Here is a 21,063-nt window from a genome sequence, read left to right as displayed (position 1 = left end):
GTCACAAATAATACCTGAAAACAACATAAAACATCCTCAGGGGTTTATCAGGCTCAGATGAATTATTTGACAGCATCTTCTCATATCATAGCCAGCGGGAGAATTCCCTTACCACGACCACTGAGACACAACATGGCACTATAGCAGCATATCACACACACACACACACACACACACACACACGTGATCCTGTAAATAACTAACGAAATAGGCCAAACCTTTACTTGTAAACTCATCGGGTAATTTGCAGTCGTCCTTCTGAGATGATCGCTATTTTTGTAACGGAAGAAAAGCCACATGATAACAGACAAGACGATGCTGGTGACCGTAGGTGGGATCACATTTCAGGCAGCAGTGAGTGAAACCGGCGGTACTTCTCAGACCTGCGACTTTTGTGTGTAAGTGTGCGCTCTGTGTTGGACGCTGATCTCAGGGAGGTAAAATGACAGCGGGAGGGTGGAAAACAGGTGCCGGTGGGTCACCCCAGCGGGGGCATCCAGAGGAACGCCGTGATGCTAAGCACAACGGGGTCCACGTCCGTAGTGCTTCTTTACTGCTGTCTGGAGGCCATTCTCCCTTCGTCACACTGTTCCCAGGAACAAATCATCAAGCAAAGGTGTTCCGCTCTGTAGCTGCCAGCTTTGTGTAAAAATGACGGCCTTCGCTCATATTGCTGAGCTGCAGTCCAAAATTTTGTTGCCATCTCCAACTTGAGTCCCACATAAAGAATTCTAGACCAGTGCTCATGACTATATTATCACTCAGCTTTGGCAAGAACAATGCAAAATTACAATGCATAAATGCTCCACTCCTGCTGCCTCATAAATATTCATGAGTCTAACGATAGGCAGCATAACTCACAGGAGAAGAGGATGCACTGACGGATCTTGGTTCGAGCTCAATGCCTTTGACTCACCTTCAAGCCGCAGCAAATATATTTGCAATAATGGACTAATCGAAAGTGATCAACGCGCCACCCAAGTCAACAGACCGCTCAACCGTTCAAAAAATCTTTTGCAGAACAGTTTGATTTTTCCCCACTCTGTTTTTTTCTTAAACCATAACCCAATTTCATTTTTTGATGAAGTGAAGGAGCGGAGGCTGATTACTTTTTTAAGAACATTTTTCCTTACATAATTCCTTACATTCAAGGAAATATATTTCATTGTTATAGTCTGAAAGTGAAGTTCCATTTGTGTTTGTTAATGATTGACACGTTGATCTGTCTTGTGCTAGAAAAGCTTCACATTTAGTCTGCATAGCAATGCAAAGAGATTCTGGAATGTGTGACACCCTTTTGGAACTTATTTGTGTTACAAAAACATACTTGTCAAATACTGTGTTTTTTGACCTTTTGCCCTGTTTTGTGTACAGTCTGCTGTTCATAAAATAAGTTTTAAAAAAAAAACCTCTTGAACCCACCAGCACACCAGATCTAAGGGTAGGCCTACAGTTCAGAGCACTTTGAACACCCTTTATAAGAAAATCAGAGCACATTTATAGTTATCACTTTTAGCTGATGCTTTTTTCCAAAGCAACTTATAATAATTTATCCATTTAAACAGCTGGGTAATTTTACCAGAGCAACTTAGGATAAGTGCCTTGCTCAAGGGCACTACAGTGAGACCTGGGATTCAAACCTGCAACCTTTGTGTCTAAAGGCAGCAGCTCTAACCACTGCATGACCAGAAGTGACACATTCATAAGTTGAAGGTGAAAGTGTTACATTGCCCTGTACTGTGAAATACTCTAAATGCTTTTGATAAACAGCATCTAAGCAACACCCATCCATCCATCATCAACAACCGCTTGTCCTGAGAATGCTTGCAGCGAGCTGGAGCCTTACCTCAACACAGGGCGCAAGGCTGGGGGGGAGGGGACACACCCAGGGCGGGACGCTAGTCCGTCACAAGGAATCCCAAGCGGGAGTCGAACCCCAGACCCACCAGAGAGGGGGACCCTGCCAAACCTGCTGCACCACTGCACCCCCCTCATACTGAATATCTAAGGGAAAAAATTACTAACTCAGTTGGTTCAAAACAATACAGACCCCGGACAGGGCGCCAGTCCATTGCAAGGCACCCCAAGCAGGATTCGAACCCCAGACCCTCCACACAGCAGGCACTGCCTGAACCATGAGTAGAGTATTTTAAAACCCATTTGTAACTACTGTATAATTGTTTTACTTTTCTCCTACTTGATGGGATAACATTCAGCGCTCCTTATAATTCACAAATATGTCTAAGTTAAATGGCTGGTGAAGACTGAACGGCAAAAAATCAATATTTGAATAGAAAATATCCTGAGTGAATCGCACAAAGGTGAAGCTGCAATCATGAAGGATTGGCTTGGTTTTTAGTGAAAGTGACGCAAACGAAAATGTAGATGAAATCAATAATTCATTGCGAACTTAGTTAATCAACGGGAATAGAAGCATTTGTTATGAGAAAAGTGTCCGCCCTTTTAATTAAATCTGCAGCACACTGTCCAACTACAGGTGGGTAATTTGTCAATTGTCACTTGGGCTCCAAGGATTAATTCGCATAATGAAAGGAGACCACAGGGACAGTGGATTGTGAGAGAGTTGTTTGAATAAAAATGCATACATATCCATGTAGATTAGCATTTATTCATTTACCATCTTTATGTTTTGGAGAATGCAAAGTGTATCAGCCAGCAATGGAAGTAGAACAATAAACAAAATCGACTTAAAACAGTTGTTTGCGCCGCCAAAGATTTCCATAGGATTGACTTATAGTTTTAAACAATTCCTTCTGGGTCTGTTCTACAGTTACATTTATTTACTTAGCAGACACTTTTCTCCAAAACAGCTTCCAATGAACTCTACATAGTGTTATCAGCTCACACACCTTATTCACCACGGTGACTTACACTGCTAGATACACTACTTACACTGGGTCACTCATCCATATATCAGTGGAACACACTCTCTCTGTCACTCACACACTATGGGGGAGCCTGAACAGCATGTCTTTGGACTGTGGGAGGAAACCAGAGCACTTGAAGAAAACCCACACAGACACGAGGAGAACACGCAAACTCCACACGGACCGAGCAGGGATCGAACCTCCGTTCTCTCGTACCACGCAGGCACTGTGAGACGGCACCGCTACTCGCTGTGCCACCAAGCCACCCCATCAGCCTCTTTCAGAGCTCATGTTGCAGGTGAGATCACCGCTTGTCGGGAAGAGAACAGGATCCCGTTCCCACACATCAGCGTGATTAATATTAACTACTGGTATCATTGCGCAAAGAAAGGAAAATGCCGCTCAGCTGAGCTGTTGAGGCTCATGTCATTGTATAGGTGAGGACAAGGACAACTAGACACTGACACCACAGATTGAAAAACAGTTGGACGAGAACATCCGATGGACGTATAGTAAAAAAACGTGTTTCGGGTATGTCACGTAACCCTACATCCAAGAGCTCACCGTTTCTCGCTTTGTCTCAGCTAGCTCAGCCTGACACGATCCGTGCCCGGTCGGCCGTCTCCCTCTCTCTCCCCTCTTTGCCTATTTTGGCATACCAGCGCCAGGTATTTGTTCAAATTCCTCACTCCCTGCAGGTTTAGGTATGGCCCTCCTCCTATGTCTTTTATAGGCTCCCTCTGCCCGTGTGCTTCGGCACGGCCGAGACCTTTGGCTCTCTCGCCTACGCACTTTGGTAGGGCACTTTATGAACGGCGTCGTGATGACACCGAGTCAACGCGTGTGTACGTGCGTTCGGTCACAATCACATTTTCCTTTATGTTAGACGAAGCAGCGAGCGGTAAAGAATTATTAGCGAATGCCGGAAAAGCGACACGTCTGACTCGGCGTGCAGGAGGGACGTTGTACTCGGCCACCATAAACAGGAGCTGCCTGCGGTTCTGTTATTATTGGGTAAAGTCGTAACGTATTAGTTATTGCTGCTTCTCATAAAGTGACAGAAAATGTATTGCGGCCTCTTGCTGATGTGTCAGCAGCTCCCACCACATGTTCTTTTCCATCGGAGAGGATTTCCTCATGAGTCATTCGGACCTTGCCGAAAAGAGCACGCGTGCCATCCCGTAGAGACCGCGGAGCGTGCCGTCGGAGCCGTTTCGGTTTAGGGAATCGAAAGGAAGAACAGAGAGTCTTCCCGCCCATTTAGCGACCCTTTATTTCAATAAACATAGAGTGTGTTATGAAGTCACACACACGCTTAATTGTGACATTCTGTTAACTTCAGGTCCAATCAAAATATTAAAATTCGTAAGAAAAATCGCCCAAGTTCAAGGCTGTGCGCACTTTTTCAAATTTAAATATTTTCTTTGTGTTCTTTTAACTCTTAGGTAGCCTTTGGTTGCGATTCCTCTAAAGTATCGGCAATGTTAAGTTATTGTCTCAGATTTCAGTACTTTTATTAAACTTGACTGTTGCGGGACTTTACGATGTTCGGAGGCTATAGCGCCTTATGACTGGGATTATTACGCTGATAATGAGTCGTAAGTACACTTCTGTTTTACTATTGCACTCAATAAAAAGAAAGTATAAATCAATGAACCCGCATGGTGACAGTTACAGCGACAAATGGAATTACGACAGTCAGCGGTCACGTAAAGTTCTCTTACAATAAAAATAGGTGGTAAAATTCCTGGGCAATATTATTACCCACCTTCCATAGCCTGTGTCATCCAATTTGCAGCGAAGGCTGCAATACACACACACACACACATTGATTGTGATTGATTATGTACAAATACTAGAGAGGGCAAAGGAAATAATCAAGATCAATGAAAAATGAAGGAATTAATTTTCATGTTAAAAAACCAGTACAGGGCATTTAGAGGGATTAATAAAACCCTCCCCCCTTTCTCTCTCTCTCTCTGCTTCTCTCGCTGTCTCACACACAGACACACTCACACACATTGAAGGGTGAAGAAGAACAACTGAAGGGGCGAGACACTGAGCAAAGGAGTGGATCTGAGCTCAGAATTAGACATTTTACTCTGACAAGGTCTATGTCAACTTTTTAAATAAAGAGGTGGATGTTGGATATTCACAAGATCACCTTTTCATTTTCAAGTGGGAGGTAAAAGGAAAGATGTCTAGTGAAAAAAGACGTCAGAAGCTCAGCGAAGAAAAACAAGGATTATAATGGTAAATATTCTTTATGACCACATCTGAGGCTATATCATTGTAATTTGGAATTTATTAGAATTTATTATAATTATAAGCACTCAACCATATATTAACAATGTAATCTAGCAAAATAGATATTATAGTTACCAAATTGTCGATGAATTGTGCCTCGATATTATAGTTCTGCAGTGTCCCATTCGTTTGAAACTTGTATAGCTGATATTTAGAGGATATTACTGTTTGCTAGTATTCTGCATGACTTATTTTGAGCTTGTCGCCATGTCTTCCTTGTCTTCACTTGGGACTCAACTGGGATTCTGCAATTCTTACTAAGTCCCTACTAATATGAACATTTCAGTAAATTTCTTTACATACATTTTGTATTCCAATTCCCCAGGGTATATGACTTTTTAATAAGTCAAATGGCACATTTTACAATGGAAAATATGTAGCATTTTGTCAAATAAGTACAGCTAAGAAAGATCAGCTATGAACAGTAAGTCATATTACAGTTGTCATCTGGAAAGATATGTGTTTAGGGGAGGTATGAGATGATCAGACTCCCCAACAATGTGCTGTTTAAATGCCTCCTATTGAATTTCCGAACTGTTATTCGGGGAGAGGAATACAAGCGGGGGAATTCGGGCTCCACAGGAATGGGTTCAGCTTGCACTACAGCTCGACAGTAGCTCTTAACCCCAGTGCTGGAGGTCACCACATGTCATCTGCACTCTTCTCTCCAGTTGCCTGGTCTCCTCACTTTGATGTGGACTCATATGAAGTTAGAGCCTTAAAGTTATTGAAAAGAGTCTGAGACAGACGGGCAAAAAGTGAGAAACATCTGGATTTTGAATGAAACTTTAGAGGGGGGGGGGATGAAAACAAGGCATTAGGAAACACGGTCCGAGATGGAACGCTGGCTGCTCCTGGTTAGAGCGGGGACTGTGAACGCCATAATCCGACCACGACCACGATGACCGATTGAACGTGATCCCAGTTTTTGCCTGGTAGCCCCTGTGAAGGAGCAGAGGCTACGAATTTCACAAGCTGGTGTGGAAAATGTTCTGTGGTGCTGGCAATTTGGTGACAGTATGGTGTTTGGCCCCTCACATCCCATCCGTACCAAGTGCGAACGCAGCCTGGTGCACAAATGACACACACGGAATCCAGGAGCACTGCACGTCCGGTCCAAGTCATTGCCTAGACCCCCACTTTCACTAACCGCTTGTCCTGCTCAGTGTCGCAGTGGTGCGTGTGCACTGGGCACAAGGATGGGGGTACATCCTGGACAGGACCCCAGTCCATCGCAGGGCAGCCACACACACTAAGACACTACGGGCAATTTTAGCATCACCAGTTCACCCAAACTGCATGTCTTTGGACTGTGAGAAGAAACCCAGAATATGTAAACTCCACATAGACTGGGGTCCGGGTACCGTGAGGTAGCAATGTTACCCGCTGTGCCACCGTGCAGTCTCCTGCATAGACACACTCACTCAAACATCTCTGCCAGGGCAGTTCAGCCTCGATGGTGTCCTTGGCCTCTCCTGGGTTTTACTCCCTGCTGAGGAGCCGTCACTCAGAGCTCAAAGCTGGTGGCCAAATGCCCGACCACATCACTAAAGAAATAAACAGCGCTAGTCTGCCCTTGTTTGGGGATGGACTGCGTCATCTGTTTCGTTTTTGTACGGCAATCTACCATGCTGCGTCCTTACTAATGCAATTTTGTCATAGTGTTTAACCCAGGATCAGCGTACCTTTTCCAGTGTTCAGGGAGTCGAGTTAAAAACTTGCAGTTTGTGGAGCTAAAATGATGAGATTGATGGATTTCTGCTGACCATGCTGTCTGTTGTATTCTTTCATTCCCACCCCAACCCAACCCCCATTCCTTCTCTGTCCACCCTTCCTTCCTTCACTCTACGTGTTTGCAGTCCACCTACTGCCAACTTGGGCTCCTTAACAATTACTGAGTCATTCGATTTCAAAGTCATCCTCTCGCTCAGCCATTCTGTCCCTTTGTCCACGTTGACTCGTAGAGTTTTCCCGAAAGCATATTAATCGTTCCTGCAGCATACGATCGTTTTCAACGTTAATTCCATCAAAAATGGATCTCTCTAACAGCATCTCTCACTCCCCCTCCCCTGGTCCTTCTCACATGCTCCCGCTACTAAATTTGTCTCTCCCGTCTTCCTCGCCGTCCCTCTCCCCATCCCCAAGCCTGGCTTCCACAGCCCTCTTCTGCTCCCTGCTCTCCCTCATGTCCCTCCTGGGCATCGGAGGAAACCTCTACGCCATGGGCCTGCTTCTTCAACGCAGGAGAGGAAGGCAACGGCAGGACACAGGCTGCTTCTGTTTAGGACAACTCTGTCCAGCCACCTCCTCTCCCTGCTCCAGAGCTTCCTCACTGCCTTCACCCTCTGCCTCCTCTTCGTCTTCCTCTTCCTCCTCCCTCTACCTTCAGGTCTTGAGCCTTGCTTTAGCCGACCTCCTCTACCTGTCCACCACCCCCTTCATCGTGTACGACAGCCTGGCAGCCGACTGGGCATTCGGGGAACTGGGCTGCCGACTCCTGCTCAGTTTGGACCTCCTCACGATGCATGCCAGCATCTTCACCCTGACCGCTATGAGTCTGGACCGCTACAGGGCTGTGGCAGACCCACTGGCCACATCCTCCTCTCCATCTTCAGGCCTTCTTCGAGTCATTCTGGCCTGGGGAATGGCCCTCGCACTCAGCCTGCCCATGATGATCACACTCCATTTGGAGGATGGTGAGAACCAGGAGGGCAAGCTGTGTGTGCCTGCCTGGGATGAGCAAAGCTCCAAAGTCTACATGAGCGTGCTCTTCTGCACCAGTATCCTCGGGCCAGGCCTGGCCATTGGGGCACTGTACACGGCTCTGGGTCGCCTCTACTGGGTGTCCCAGACCCACCCTCCCTGGGCAAGCACCAGTGCCTATCCTCCTCGAGCACCCCGGCCAAAGGTTCTGCTACTGATCCTGGGAATAGTCCTTGCTTTCTGGGCCTGCTTCCTCCCCTTCTGGATCTGGCAGCTCCTGCCACTTTACCGCCCAGAGGCGTTGAGGTCCATCCCAACCAGCACTCAGGTCACAGTGAACAGGATCCTCACAGGACTCACCTATGGGAACTCATGCGTGAATCCCTTCTTCTACACCCTATTGACAGGAAAGCACAGGCGCTCACGGCAGATGCTGGCAACAGGGGCCCAGCTGTGCCACAAGGAGAGCCCTCTCCACTAATGCCCACGAAGGAGGGCAACTGTAAACCCATGTGACTCACACAGACAGCGAATCTACCCAGTAACCCAGTGTCTCGGACCAGTTAGACTCCAGTACTTTGTCCCAGAATGAGTTGCCAACGAAAAGGATTCAGCATTTACAGGCATTTACATGTTCTTCAGAACAAATTATTTCCTCATTTTTATTTTGATTCTTTCCCTTTTAATAAGAATTTACTGGGATCTTAGACATACTTATTAAAAATGAACAATGCCAGCTTTCCAGTTTCTGTCATTTTTGACAGGTTTATATTGTACCAAGAGACAAAGCAGGGCAAAACACTACTTTTTTAATTCCTAGAGATGATTACTCTGCATGTAAACTCCATGCCATTTCTGGCCTTCAGCTGTATCGAATTACATCTTTTATACTCCTCTGTGTCTAGCCATCAAATTATCCTGTCAATGCTTCTGTCAAAATTCCAGATTTATCTGAAGTGCTCAGCCAGCTTGTGCTTTTGATGTGCATGCCAGTAAGAATATGAAAATACTGAGTAAGGTATAGCAAATATGAAGTGTGGGTTGTGCATATATTGTCTGTGTTTTACACGATCACTGTGCAGATCTCCATAGCAACGCATGATTCCAGTTCAGTACTGATGCTTTTTCACACTGGAACCCACAATGGAGCAAGATGACATCAGAAACTCTGACAGCAGCTTCTAGTTGCTGCCATACTTGCACATTAGGGGAATTTCTTTTATAGGTATTTAGCTTTTTATGTGAGACCTGTGGAGGGGAATGCAGCACCTCCATCAGTAAACAGCAATTTTAAATATTTAATTAAATAGTAGTGAAAGTACTTTCACTACTACATACTGTACGTGTGTGTGCGCAGTGTGTGTGTATATTGCATGGTAATCATTGCAAGGTTTGATGTACAGCATTTAATATATAACTTTAAATAAAAAATACACACTTTAAACTATAGTATACACCATGCAACGGGTTCTCCGTTTCTCTCGGATTTTAGTGCCGGGGCAGCGTAAGCAGCAGAATCGCTGTGACAAAAAATACAGAGGTGCAGAAAAACACAAGACTGTTTGAGCTTTTAAGACAACAGCAGATAGTAATTAATAGAGGTCTATTACTAACATAAGCTTTCAGTTTTATCCGGGGGGAAATCCTTGCACATAGAGGCATGCGTGCCTAGAGCTCAATGATTTCATGTGCGCCTCGACGACTGCTTGTATCTGTGTTTCCACCCAGTGCTGTCTCAGCCTGTCTGTGTGTGAATGGCTTTACTGTACTTCAGCAGGGAACCTGCTGTTCTTTGACGCAGATGAATAAATATTGTTGTTTAAGACAGAACACTAAAGTGGGGTGGAGAACGAACAAGCAAAGCACTTTGGTCAGAAATGTGGCTGAGGGCACAAGCAAGAAACTGGAGACATTAACACTGAATGCGCAATAAAGGGTTGCCAAGTTAACAGGTCCAACTACAAGATTAAATGATACTTTAATACACAAAGACATGAGGAAATAGACCCAATACTTGTTAAAGGATTCATTGAAAATGTGTATTATTATTAATGAGCAAATAACCAAAGAGTCAGGGCTGAATGACTTTTGAATTCCATGTACAAGTGTCAATATCGCATATGCTTCTGTAATAATTGTGGTTTGCTGATTTAAACATATTTTAAATGAACATATCACAGTTGGATACCAGTCCCCTTTATTAAATTATAGGGGTTAAACTACAGGTTTGCACGTTTACCCACTGCTTACCTTTATATTTTCCATAAACTGACATTTATCTAACTTGGTTGCTGCTTACTAAATTTCTTCACAATCACAAGATTCTGATTTGAACGAATCTGAAGACCAGGCATTGAACCAACAAATCACCCTACAAACAATGTCCGCTATTAAACGTATTCCGTACAAAAGTGATAAGCCCATCTAAAAAGCTAGATAAAAATATTGATTGTAAAGTACAAATTTAAATGAGTTACTTGACCACTCATTACGAAGAAGCAATAAAAAATGTAAACTGAATGAAACGTTGTTTTGATAAGCCTTACTGAAAATTGGTTGCCCTTCTAGAATTTTAGATGAGTATTCTTTTCCTTTCAACTCTCCTTTTGCTCATCAAAGGGCATTTTTTCCTTTTCATTTTTCCAGTGAGGGTAACGGTTTAAACAATAACAGTCCTTGTCCCAGGAATAATTACCTGGCACACAGGTATGCGCCAATGTCATCTTAGCTGACGAAACTAAACAAGAGCTGAGGACAAAACTTGACATTTAACATTTATGATATATCAGAAGCTTGCAGTACTTTCAGTAGAAAGTTTTAGAACGAGAATTTACAATCAGTTCCAGACAATTAGGACAAGGTATGTTAGTGTGTTCTGCATTTTCAACATACTGAACGAAGAACATGTGAAGAATGACTTTAAATATTGAAACCCTCAGTATCTACAACTCCGATACACACATTCACCCAACAGGTGAAGCACAACTGAACAAACCACAGCGTTTCTCAAGGTCACGTGAACCGTAGTTATGGAATAACATGTAATATTAAATATTAAATAATTTGTTCCCAGTTCTTTTTCAGTGTCTCCTAAAATGAGTTGAACATACCAAAACTGATTTATAATGAAATACACACCCACACACTGTCTGAACCGCTTGTCCCATTCGGGGTCGCGGGGAGCCGGAGCCTAACCTGGCAACACGGGGCGTAAGGCCGGAGGGGGAGGGGACACACCTGGGACGGGATGCCAGTCTGTCGCAAGGCACCCCAAGCGGGACTCAAACCCCAGACCCACCATAGAGCAGGACCCGGTCCAACCCGCTGCACCACCACACCCCCCTATAGTAAAACGCGTTTATTTAATTTAGCTGTGTGAAAAATAACTGAAAAGCAGCTTATTCGGAACCATTTTAAACTTCATGTCCTCACTTCTTTCATTCCAATAAGAGCACAAGGGACAATTTTTTTGTTCAACGGTAGACTTATCTCTTGAGAAGGTGCTGGAAAAACGTTCAAAGTTTCATTTTGTTTTACCTGAGTGTTTCATAAATCCTTCATCAACTGCTCTCCACTCTGCATCCATCCTCCTCCCCCACCCGGCTCCCAGTCTGGCCCGCGCTGTCCACCCCCACCCTGGCAAAGGCAGGTGCCCCTCCCCTGGGCAGCCTGTGCAGGAAAGTCCCCTGCTGGGCAGACGAGACTGGGCCGTCGGTCGGGCCAAGCACATGCTGGGGGAATATGAGAGAGACTCTTTCTCTCAGAGCCACACAAAAAAAGATCCTTACACTCTTCAGTTCCCCTCTGCACTGCAATCTGCCCATCTGTTTTCCCTTTTTGCCCCTCTCACTATGCGCCTGACTGCCCACCTCCGTCCTGCTCGTCTTTGTGGACGGTCCCTTTGAGAACAGTAAGTGCCATACAGCACCAAAAAAAAAAAAACCTTTGTTCAAATTTCAGTCGTTCAGACATTATCTGGATCTGCAATATCCCTCCAGCGCACACAGCTATTAAAAAATTACACAAAACTTTGTGTTGACAAACACTGATCTGCGATGCTTACACAAAGTTTTACTTTGAAACTATTCTGTTTGACAGCGATACAGCAAGATCACTGACGCACACATACACACCGTCTGAAACCACGGGTCCCGAGTGGGGTCACGGAGAACCGGAGCCTAACCCGGCAACACAGGGTGTAAGGCTGGAAGGGGAGCGGACACACCCAGGGCGGGACACCAGTCCATCAAAAGGCACCCCGAGCGGGACTCGAACCCTAGAACCACCAGAGAGCAGACACCGGCCAAACCCGCTGTGCCACCGCACCCCCCAGATCGCTGATATTTCTGCTCATTTTCGCAGTTCTGGTTACAACCTAAAATCACTTCACAGTACTGGATGAGTGACAGCATAGTAAAAGTTCACTGGTCCATCCCAACAGACAGCGTCTTTGTCAAATGAAGACCACGCCTTCCTTGGAGAACCTTCTCCTGGGCACCTCCCGTCTTCACACTTCAGCGTGAGCCGCCGACATCAGGCAAAGCCCAGGTTTGCATGCCATCAAGGCCGGAGGTTAAATAAATCTACACGGACCATGCGGTTCGCACACAGGACTTTACTTGGAGAATTATAAATATGACTTGTCAGTCCGTCAGCCACCTCTCCAGCTTGTGCTTGGTGCTCCTATGCTGCTCTACTCAGTACACAAAAGAACTGGAAACCATACATTTATTCTGCGTCTGACAACACAAGAGGTACATGTAAAATATTCAGTGTAATATCTCTCAAACGGGTCGTGTGGGAATGTGTGCATAAGAAACTAAGCACATTTTTGCTAAGGGTAAAACTAGACTGAAAATTAAATTCAAATCAAATTAAATCTAAAAATACTTGAGACATTTTTATCCACAGTGACTAATACAGAAGGGTATTTTCACCGTTCACAGTTCAGGGTAACCACCTTGCTCACAGGTTCATCCTAACTTTCACTTACAAGTTTACCTGCTTGTGTGTCCTGCTACCATCAGTGCAGCGATGCCATGGTTACTGCTACACAACCTAACAATGCTCAGCATAAGGCAGTGTGGATAAACAATGTCCTATCGCATTCCCAGTGTTAATTAATCGCAACCGTCAATGTTAATATTAGTCTAGCATCACAACTGAAAGATATCACTTAGCACTCTGAACTGACTGTTATTTACTGTGATTTACCCATTTACACAGCTGGCAAATGTTTGCTGTAGCAACGCAGGGTAGATCCCTTGCTCAAGGGTATTATTTGAACAGATGGGATTGGTTAACTACAACTAATAGTTCGCTAACTAATTTTAGTAAATGAGAACTAATAAAAATTAATTTTAAAATAAAAACTATTATTGTAAAATCCCAGCTGGGACAGCCACAAGGCAGGACTTATCAACCAAAAATTGGTTTTATTCTAAACATCCAAGATGGGCCCTTCCAGACAAAAGGCAACAATCAAACCAGAATTGAAAGCCTTCCTTCCTGCCTTTATTCCCACCTCATCAAAACTGATTATGTGCAGCCATCCATCATTATTCTCTGATGATGGGCAAGGGTGGGTCCTTGAGAACTATCTATCTTCCAGCTATTGCCATGGGTTCGATCACCCACCAGCTCACAAGAAATAAAAATGTTAAACATTCCAATGATGATAATAATAATAATAATAATTCTTACATACATAATGCTGACCACTCAGATCAAGAATTTCTTCACTAATGATGCGTCTATGTCTTTCCTGAGATGTTACGCAAGTACAGTCACCACTTACTGAGATTTAGCAGAACACACAGCTGAGACGACATGGAGTGAAGTTACTGAGTTGCAAAATAGCCCAGGTTGAAGAAAACTGAAAAGGGGGTGTGGTTTCTTTTTTTTCTCTTATTTTAAACAGAAATTTAAATTTGTCAGGGCCAGTTCTGGCATAACCAATTTATAATTGCCAAGATCAAAATCCTTTGTAACACCCCATCTTGTGGTGAGAGTAAGTCACTACAATCCTGGTAAAAACAACTTTTATCTTTAGATCACATCCATCGCATAACTAGGTCCCTTGCAACGAAACACTTAAAACAGCTTGAGCAAATATCTACAGAGCTTCACAACGCAGCTTTTCGTTCATACGTCCAGACCCGTGTCCTGAAGTTTGCTCAGATTCCTGCCTGGTGGCACGGTGTTGCATGACTGTGTGATCAAGGCAGAAGAGTAGAACAGTTGGCTTGTGGTCTGCAAAAGTTTCCCCAACAATCATCTGGTCTAATGGTTGTCACAGGAGAATGTTATTTGAACAGCATGGCTCACCTCTGGACCACAGGCTTTTCACTAAAAAAGCAAATGGTGCAACTAGCACAGTGAGGACCGTGCCAACACCTGCAGCCAGCATCACTGTGGAGTCTTAGGAGAGAGGGGACAAAGGACGTGAAATATCATTCTTCTTCACCGTGTCACCAGTTATTACAAGGCACAATTACTTAACGACTCCACGCAATATGTAAATTACAGGCAAACATTATATAAATTTAACTGCGAAAAAGCCACGACATTGCTGTCCGGTACAAGCGGCAGAGGTACTCACTGTCTAATGAAATGACAATCTCCTGGCTGTGTTTGCTGGCACTTCCTGAGCTGGCAATACACACATATACCCCAGCATTGGTGCTGAGCATTCTGGATATACTGTACGTGCTCCAGCCATAGGATCTGGCCACAACCCCGCCATCTTTCAGAAAAGTGAATAACATTCCAGCTGTTCTCATATCCTGCGGCACGTCTTTCTGGCTTACGCTCAGCTGAACCTCACAGGTCAGATTCAAAGCCCGTCCCTCTTTCACCACCGTTCCAGAAGAAGCGGTCAGAGTGACGCTAGCGAACAGATCTGAAGAGACAAAATCCAGAGGAAAACATGCTGAAGGAAGGAATGAAGAGCATCTGACCTTAGAAACAAACTAATTTCAGGTCATTCACACCGAAAGGACCCTGTGCTAAACACAAGCCATTAAAAGTTGCTGGAAAACAGTCCACCTGCTTCCTTAAGGCTAACTTAAGTTTTTCTCAGTTGAAGTCTCTACTTGCATATCTACAATTACAGTGAATTGTTTAAGATAACTTGTTATGGCAAATTCAATTAAATCTTGTCCAAGGTTAGAGATTACAATTAGTGACACAAGCTGAACTATCAGATTTGAGCAGTAAAGCATAAGATCCCGCAAATGGAATGTAACACACCAGTGATATTAATGAAGAGCATGTCGCTGTACTCAGTGTAGAAGACTGGAGTGCCTCTACCTGCTCTGCACCAGTACAGGCCAGTGTGTGTGGGAGCTGCACGCCACACTCTGTATGAGGCCCCATCCCCTCTGCTCCCCCAATTCTGGTGCACAGGGTACGTATCTTTTCTGTCCTTGTACCAGTAGTATCTCCAGCCAACAAACTGATCCAGCTCACACTTGAGGACAATTGTGTCTCCTGTATATACTGCACCTCCAGGAGGCTCCACGGTCAGCGAGGCTTTCGGAACATTGTCTATCAAGAGAGAAAAGTCAGGATTGCACTGAGGTTGTGGCTCTCTGAACTGAAATAAACCCCCGAGCGGTTTTGACACTTGGTCTTAGTCTGGCAATACAGGGATGGACAGTTTGAATTACCCAAATTCAACAAGACTTACAAGACGTCTTTATTTCTCTCACCATATAACCGAAGAGTGACCTCTCGACTGTATCTGACGACACTCCCAAACTGCGCAGCGCAGGTGTATTGACCAGCATCGCTTCTCTCAGTGCTGACTATACGAAAAACAGGAGAGCGACTTCCCTCTACTATGGGCTGCTGCTGCTTCAGAAATGTGTACGTCACGTCGGATTTATCCTTCCTCAGGGGGTTGACAGTGACCACACAAGTGAGCGTCTGAGGTTCTTTTTCCATGACTAATGCCTGTCTGTACATCAGCATCAGGACCACTTCCTGGAACAAATCTGGACAAAGAGACAAGAATTCATGCAGGATAGGAATGAGCTACTGCATACATAGTGTCTTATGTATCAGGCTCCATAGTGATGGTGACATAGTTGTGGTGTGTGATCTGAGCTCACCTTCCACAGTGACTGCCACAATCTCACTTTGCATAAGGAGACCAGTGGGTTCAGACACTGAGCATCTGTATAGTCCAGCGTCAGCCTTGGCGACATTAGCTATCAGAAGGCTGCAGGCCTGGGACTGTGTGGCACTTGCCGCAATGTGATCGTCCTTCAGGATGCTGTAGTTCAGCTGCGGAATGTGGTTTCCACTCACTGCAGCCAAACAAGTGAGGTTCAGAGCATCCTCCTCCAGCAGCACATTTGTAGGATGAGCCATCAAAGTTACTTTGGAGATTAGTTCTGCTGTGGAAGGATGGAATACAAAAACAAAAAGGACATTTCTTCACTCTCTCTGCCTCTTATCAATATGCTGCGAAGCAAGAGTAAATTTGTTTTCGAATTTTTGTCGAGCATAAGACATTTCACACTTTCACCCTTCCCATTACATTTTCCAAAGACACACAAATGTCACCTACTGACATGTTTTTTTGCACTGTTCACCTAGATATCTTCTAAACAAAATTCCTATTGTACAGCCATTTACCAGCATTTTATCAATTACAAATGCTACTTCATTTGTCCATTGTGAACAGATAATAGCTGTTTTTAATATTATTAACCTTTATTTAGCTGACACCTTTGCCCATTATATTCAATGTTTGATATATCAGCTTTATAATAAGTAACCCATTTTTACATCAGGATATTCTTACTGTATCAGTTAAGAGTAAGAACTTTCTCAAGGGGACTACAGTACCAAGGACTGTAATCCAGGGACCTTCAGAATGTAAGAAGGCAGACCTAATCACCACACCACCTGCCATCACCAGGTATCAATAATATTGATGAAGCCAATGGTAAAGAAGGGGGTCATGAGGCATAGTTTAAAACTCTGCCAGATAAGGCCACCATAACATTTGTTTAAATAATATAATGCCTCTGTGTTGACCTGGACAAGTGTCCACTTGCTAGCCGATACATTTTCTCAGTGTTGCTATCTTTTAACAAAATTCATGCAACCCTTTAATTCTAAGTGATGATAAGTACTGTATCAAAGATGGAAAACTATTTGTCCGTTGCAGTGGAACGATCTCCCCCTCTCACTTGAAACTGCTGATTTTCTCTGTCCACATTTAACAAGGGTTTTAAAACTCAACTTTTCCGGATTCACTTCGCTCATGATCTCTTAAGTTCATGTAAGGTGTAAATGTTCATGCGCTACAACTTTAAGATCATGCCCGGATAAACCTTTACACACCTACTCCTGCAATGTAACGTAAATGTCTATATGTATCTCCAAAAAGGAAAAAAAAAATTACTAGGAAGGTCATCAGGAATCATGGATATTCTGATAGTTTCATGCAGCTACTCGTGTGATGCACGTTGGTTCATATAGTGGAAAGAAACAAATTAACTGCACTTAAGAATCACACGTCTGCATCTAAGTCTCTCTTCCTGCTAATGTAATGCACACACTGCATTTTCTGTGAGATGTACATTGCTTTGGAGAAAAGCATCTGCCAACAAAATAAATATAAATGTAAATGTATGTCCAGTTTTAACAAACCTCTCACCTTGAAGCAGGCTGATTAGTTTACTGTGCACTGAAAAAGGAAAAAGAACGGATTTAACAAGAATTACAATTCATATATAAGTATTAATAATTTACCTAATTACTTATTCAAATCTTTAAAGTACTTACAAATCATTGCAACCAGCAAAGATGCTGCTATTCTGTCCCGCAAGTATTTCAATGTCACCATTATGTTGCAAATTTTGGTGTTTCATTAACTTTCCAGCTTACACGTAAAACAGATTTTTTTCAGTACTCATCTGACCACTCTGAAAATAATCAACACACAGCAGGTCAGACTGACACATCAGACCGTTCCCTACCACATTTCATAGTTGAACTCTTATGTATTGCCATGCCTTGCAAGTTTAAAGCATGGCTTTCAGAAATCCATTGCAAGATCAGTGGCTAAACACATATATACAACCCAGGCCAGTGACAGTTGCATATTTCAATAAGTGGCACATTGATGGTAAAACACTGCACTGTCTAATATGTTTTACAGACAGCCTGCTGCTGATGACACATTTTCCGGTAATTTCTCCAGCATTCTACATCTGGAACACACACACACACACACACACACACACACACACACACTTTCAGAACCGCTTGTCCCATACGGGGTCGCGGGAAACCGGAGCCTACCCGGCAACACAGGGCGTAAGGCAGGAGGGGGAAGGGAACACACCCAGGACGGGACGCCAGTCCGTCGCAAGGCACCCCAAGCGGGACTCGAACCCCAGACCCACTGGAGAGCAGGACCCAGTCCAACCCACTGTGCCACCGCACCCCCCACATCTGGAATAATGTTATTATTTTTTTAACTTCATAATATCTTACCTGAAATGTTACTTTGCTTTGCACCGCAGGGTTATCTTGGGGCACTAAATTGGGATATTATTATTTCCCTGCACTACTGTCAGTGATCATACTTCATTGCAGTGTGGTCTGTAGATTCAGTCACAGAACACGGTTCATAACATTATTTTGTATCACTTACAAAGAGAAGCACCGACTTTTTGCAGACATTTCTCTGAAACTCAAATGTCCGTGGGGCGAAGTCATCCTCAGCTGAAGGACACAGTTCCAGACAGAGCGACTGGGGTCCGTCGCTGGGAGGGCTGTTATTCACAATGGCTTCGGCAGGTGGCGCTATAGAGTAACGTACTTCTGAAGGAAGATTTTTTTTTTTTATGCAAACGGCACAAAATACAATACAAATAGAAATGTTTACAATACTAATAGAGCACACCTAACATAGCCAAAAACATCGTCAGACCTACATATAACAGTATACAGTATAAATATACATTATGGAAAAGATTAAAGAAAGTAAAGTTCACGTCCGCATCGCTTTCATGATGATCATCACTCATGATATAATCGAAATGTAAACATGATGATTTAACATTTCGAAAGAGTTTATAAAAAAGGCCCTTTACTACGTCTATTTTAAAAAGTTCAAACGTAAGACCCCTCACGGAACATTTTACTTTGCATGTAATAAAATCCTAATACAATTAACAATAACTGAATCAGTTACAATGGATGTTTTTATATTATTTTCAGTGGGATTATTCTATCCATTTCTTTCTAGCCATTATCGCTAATGGCCTCTTTTTTATAGAAGTTTGCAGTTCAACCCAAAACGTTTTTACCACGGGACATGGCCAAAATAAATGCTGAATTATGAATAGTCTCGGGACTTCTTTTACAGTCTTTTACCGGGTAAATTTGAGGAACTCCAGTACTGTACACTGTAACTGCGGGGACACCGGCCACTTGCAATGAATTAAGGGATCTTAAAAAAGTACATCTTAACTCAGTATATTTCCCCGTAGCCTGATACAAGGTGTAAAGTTTAAAGGAGGTTTGTGTCTTTTTCTGACTGACTGCAGTTCCTTCCCCAGATCCCGGGAAAGTCGCTGACACAGTGACAGTAAGTTACTGGTTACACCTATAATATACTGTATTTATATAATCACAGGAGGAGGCGAACATCCTTCTACACTCCTTACATTTACTTCACTCAACTAGCTCACGCTTTTCTCCCCCCACAGCGATTAACAACTACTTACGCACTGATACAGCTGAGTGTGTTTTTGGAGCAATTAAGGTAAATATCATGTTGCGGGGTAATTCTGCGTGGGGGGAATCGAACCAGCAACCTTTTGGTGCAGAGGCAGCAGCGCTTATTGCAGCCTTTTAGTTTATTGTTGTCTAAAAGGACAAAACGGTGGCCATGGTGATTGTATTTATCTTTATTTCAACTTATTCTGAGCCTTACGGTAATTTGCAGTCGCACTACTTGAGGTGGGTCGTCGTCAAGTGCTGCAAGTAACGGCACCTCGGTTTGGTAACATTATTATTAACATGATTAACCCGGCAATATTATTTATTCGTTGAAAATGTAGGAGGAAAGAGCTATTAAAACCACACACATCGTTCGTAAAAAAAGTTCTTACCGAACTTCCACGCAGAAGTAACACGATGACGAGTAACGAACTTAATCATGTCGTCACGTGCATGATGATCATGTGGAACTTATTGAAGAACTTTACGCGTTTGCTCAAGTGAATTTCTACCCACGAATTACTGAACAATGTTTAATCCGAAACATCATCATGTAGTTACAGTTTTAAGGTTGGTGGTATTTCAGTGTGGTAACTTGCCGAGGTGAAGAAGCCGCGTACCAATCGTGAGAGCGCGCGCCGAGTACACGCGCCCTGCTGCTCGCTCCGACCGCCCCCGAGGAGCGCGGGAAACCATGGAGACCCACGCGCAGCGGCACGTGTTTGAGTCGAGGCCGAGCCAGTGTACCCAATTTAGGAGATGAAAAAGTAATGTCAACACACTTTTTTTTTTTTTTTTTTTTTTAAAGTGAGGGTGGGGTTTAAAATTGCCCATATCCTACTGTTCCTATTCATTCAGTTCAGGTTAAGTACTTTCAAAGGTACTAACATAGGGAGGTGGGATTTGATTCAACCTGGGTCCTTGGAAGGGTTTTTCTGTTGCAAGGCAATTACTGTAACCACAGTATCAGCTGCTCCCCATGTGTTTATGGGTATGTGTTTTTACACATAAGAGTTATGAGTGTATTATAGTTTTGGCAGCAGAAACCAACAGATGGGATATAACCATTTTATATCTAGACAGTATCTCTCCTCCCTCAGGCACCACAACAACTGAGATCCTTTCAGCTCCAAACTGCAGAAGGTACAGCACTTGTTTTGCACAGCAGAGTGTGATGGCCCTCCTGGATGAGGACATGGAACACTAGGATGAGCTGTTCAGCTTCCAAAGTCAAGATCTCACACAACTGTTGCAGTGATGGGCCACAGCAGCAACGGCAGTGATGAGAACTTGGGTTATCATCAAGGCTGTTGCTAGTGAGGTCAAGCGGTGGAACAGCGAGTAACGCTGCTGTCTCACAGCACCTGGGTGGTGCGAGAGAACGTGCGTTTGATCTCCACTCGGTTTGTGTGGAGTT

At 43.8% G+C, this 21,063-nt stretch overlaps 2 protein-coding genes across 8 annotated transcripts; one reads left to right on the top strand and one right to left on the bottom strand.

The window, feature by feature from the left end:
* The first annotated feature begins 7,227 nt into the window (after nt 1-7,227).
* Nucleotides 7,228-8,379, top strand: uts2r3 (urotensin-2 receptor 3). The gene has a single exon (XM_018735429.2). It carries the CDS (start codon nt 7,228-7,230, stop codon nt 8,377-8,379), a length of 1,152 nt encoding a protein of 383 aa, XP_018590945.1.
* Nucleotides 8,380-12,326: 3,947 nt separating this feature from the next.
* On the bottom strand, nt 12,327-20,333 carry LOC108925903 (Fc receptor-like protein 3). 7 transcript variants are annotated; one of them, XM_018738260.2, is made up of 10 exons: nt 20,267-20,333; nt 18,574-18,743; nt 17,700-17,839; nt 17,572-17,601; nt 16,013-16,300; nt 15,611-15,895; nt 15,150-15,446; nt 14,500-14,799; nt 14,226-14,318; nt 12,327-14,108 (listed from the first exon to the last, which is right to left on the bottom strand). In XM_018738260.2, exons 3-10 carry the CDS (start codon nt 17,758-17,760, stop codon nt 14,014-14,016), a joined length of 1,449 nt encoding a protein of 482 aa, XP_018593776.2. In that variant the 5' UTR covers nt 17,761-17,839; nt 18,574-18,743; nt 20,267-20,333; the 3' UTR covers nt 12,327-14,013. The 7 variants fall into 7 exon arrangements, with proteins under 7 accessions (XP_018593776.2, XP_018593766.2, XP_018593808.2 ...); XM_018738250.2 differs by lacking the exon at nt 20,267-20,333 and adding an exon at nt 20,039-20,257; XM_018738292.2 differs by lacking the exon at nt 20,267-20,333 and adding an exon at nt 20,039-20,257 and having other exon boundaries at nt 15,210-15,446.
* Between the last annotated feature and the right edge of the window lie 730 nt (nt 20,334-21,063).

This window comes from Scleropages formosus, chromosome 18 (genome assembly GCF_900964775.1).
Source record: "Scleropages formosus chromosome 18, fSclFor1.1, whole genome shotgun sequence".
Taxonomy (NCBI): Eukaryota; Metazoa; Chordata; class Actinopteri; order Osteoglossiformes; family Osteoglossidae; genus Scleropages; species Scleropages formosus.
Note: the sequence above shows the minus strand (reverse complement) of the source record. Positions and strands in the feature narration are given on the sequence as shown.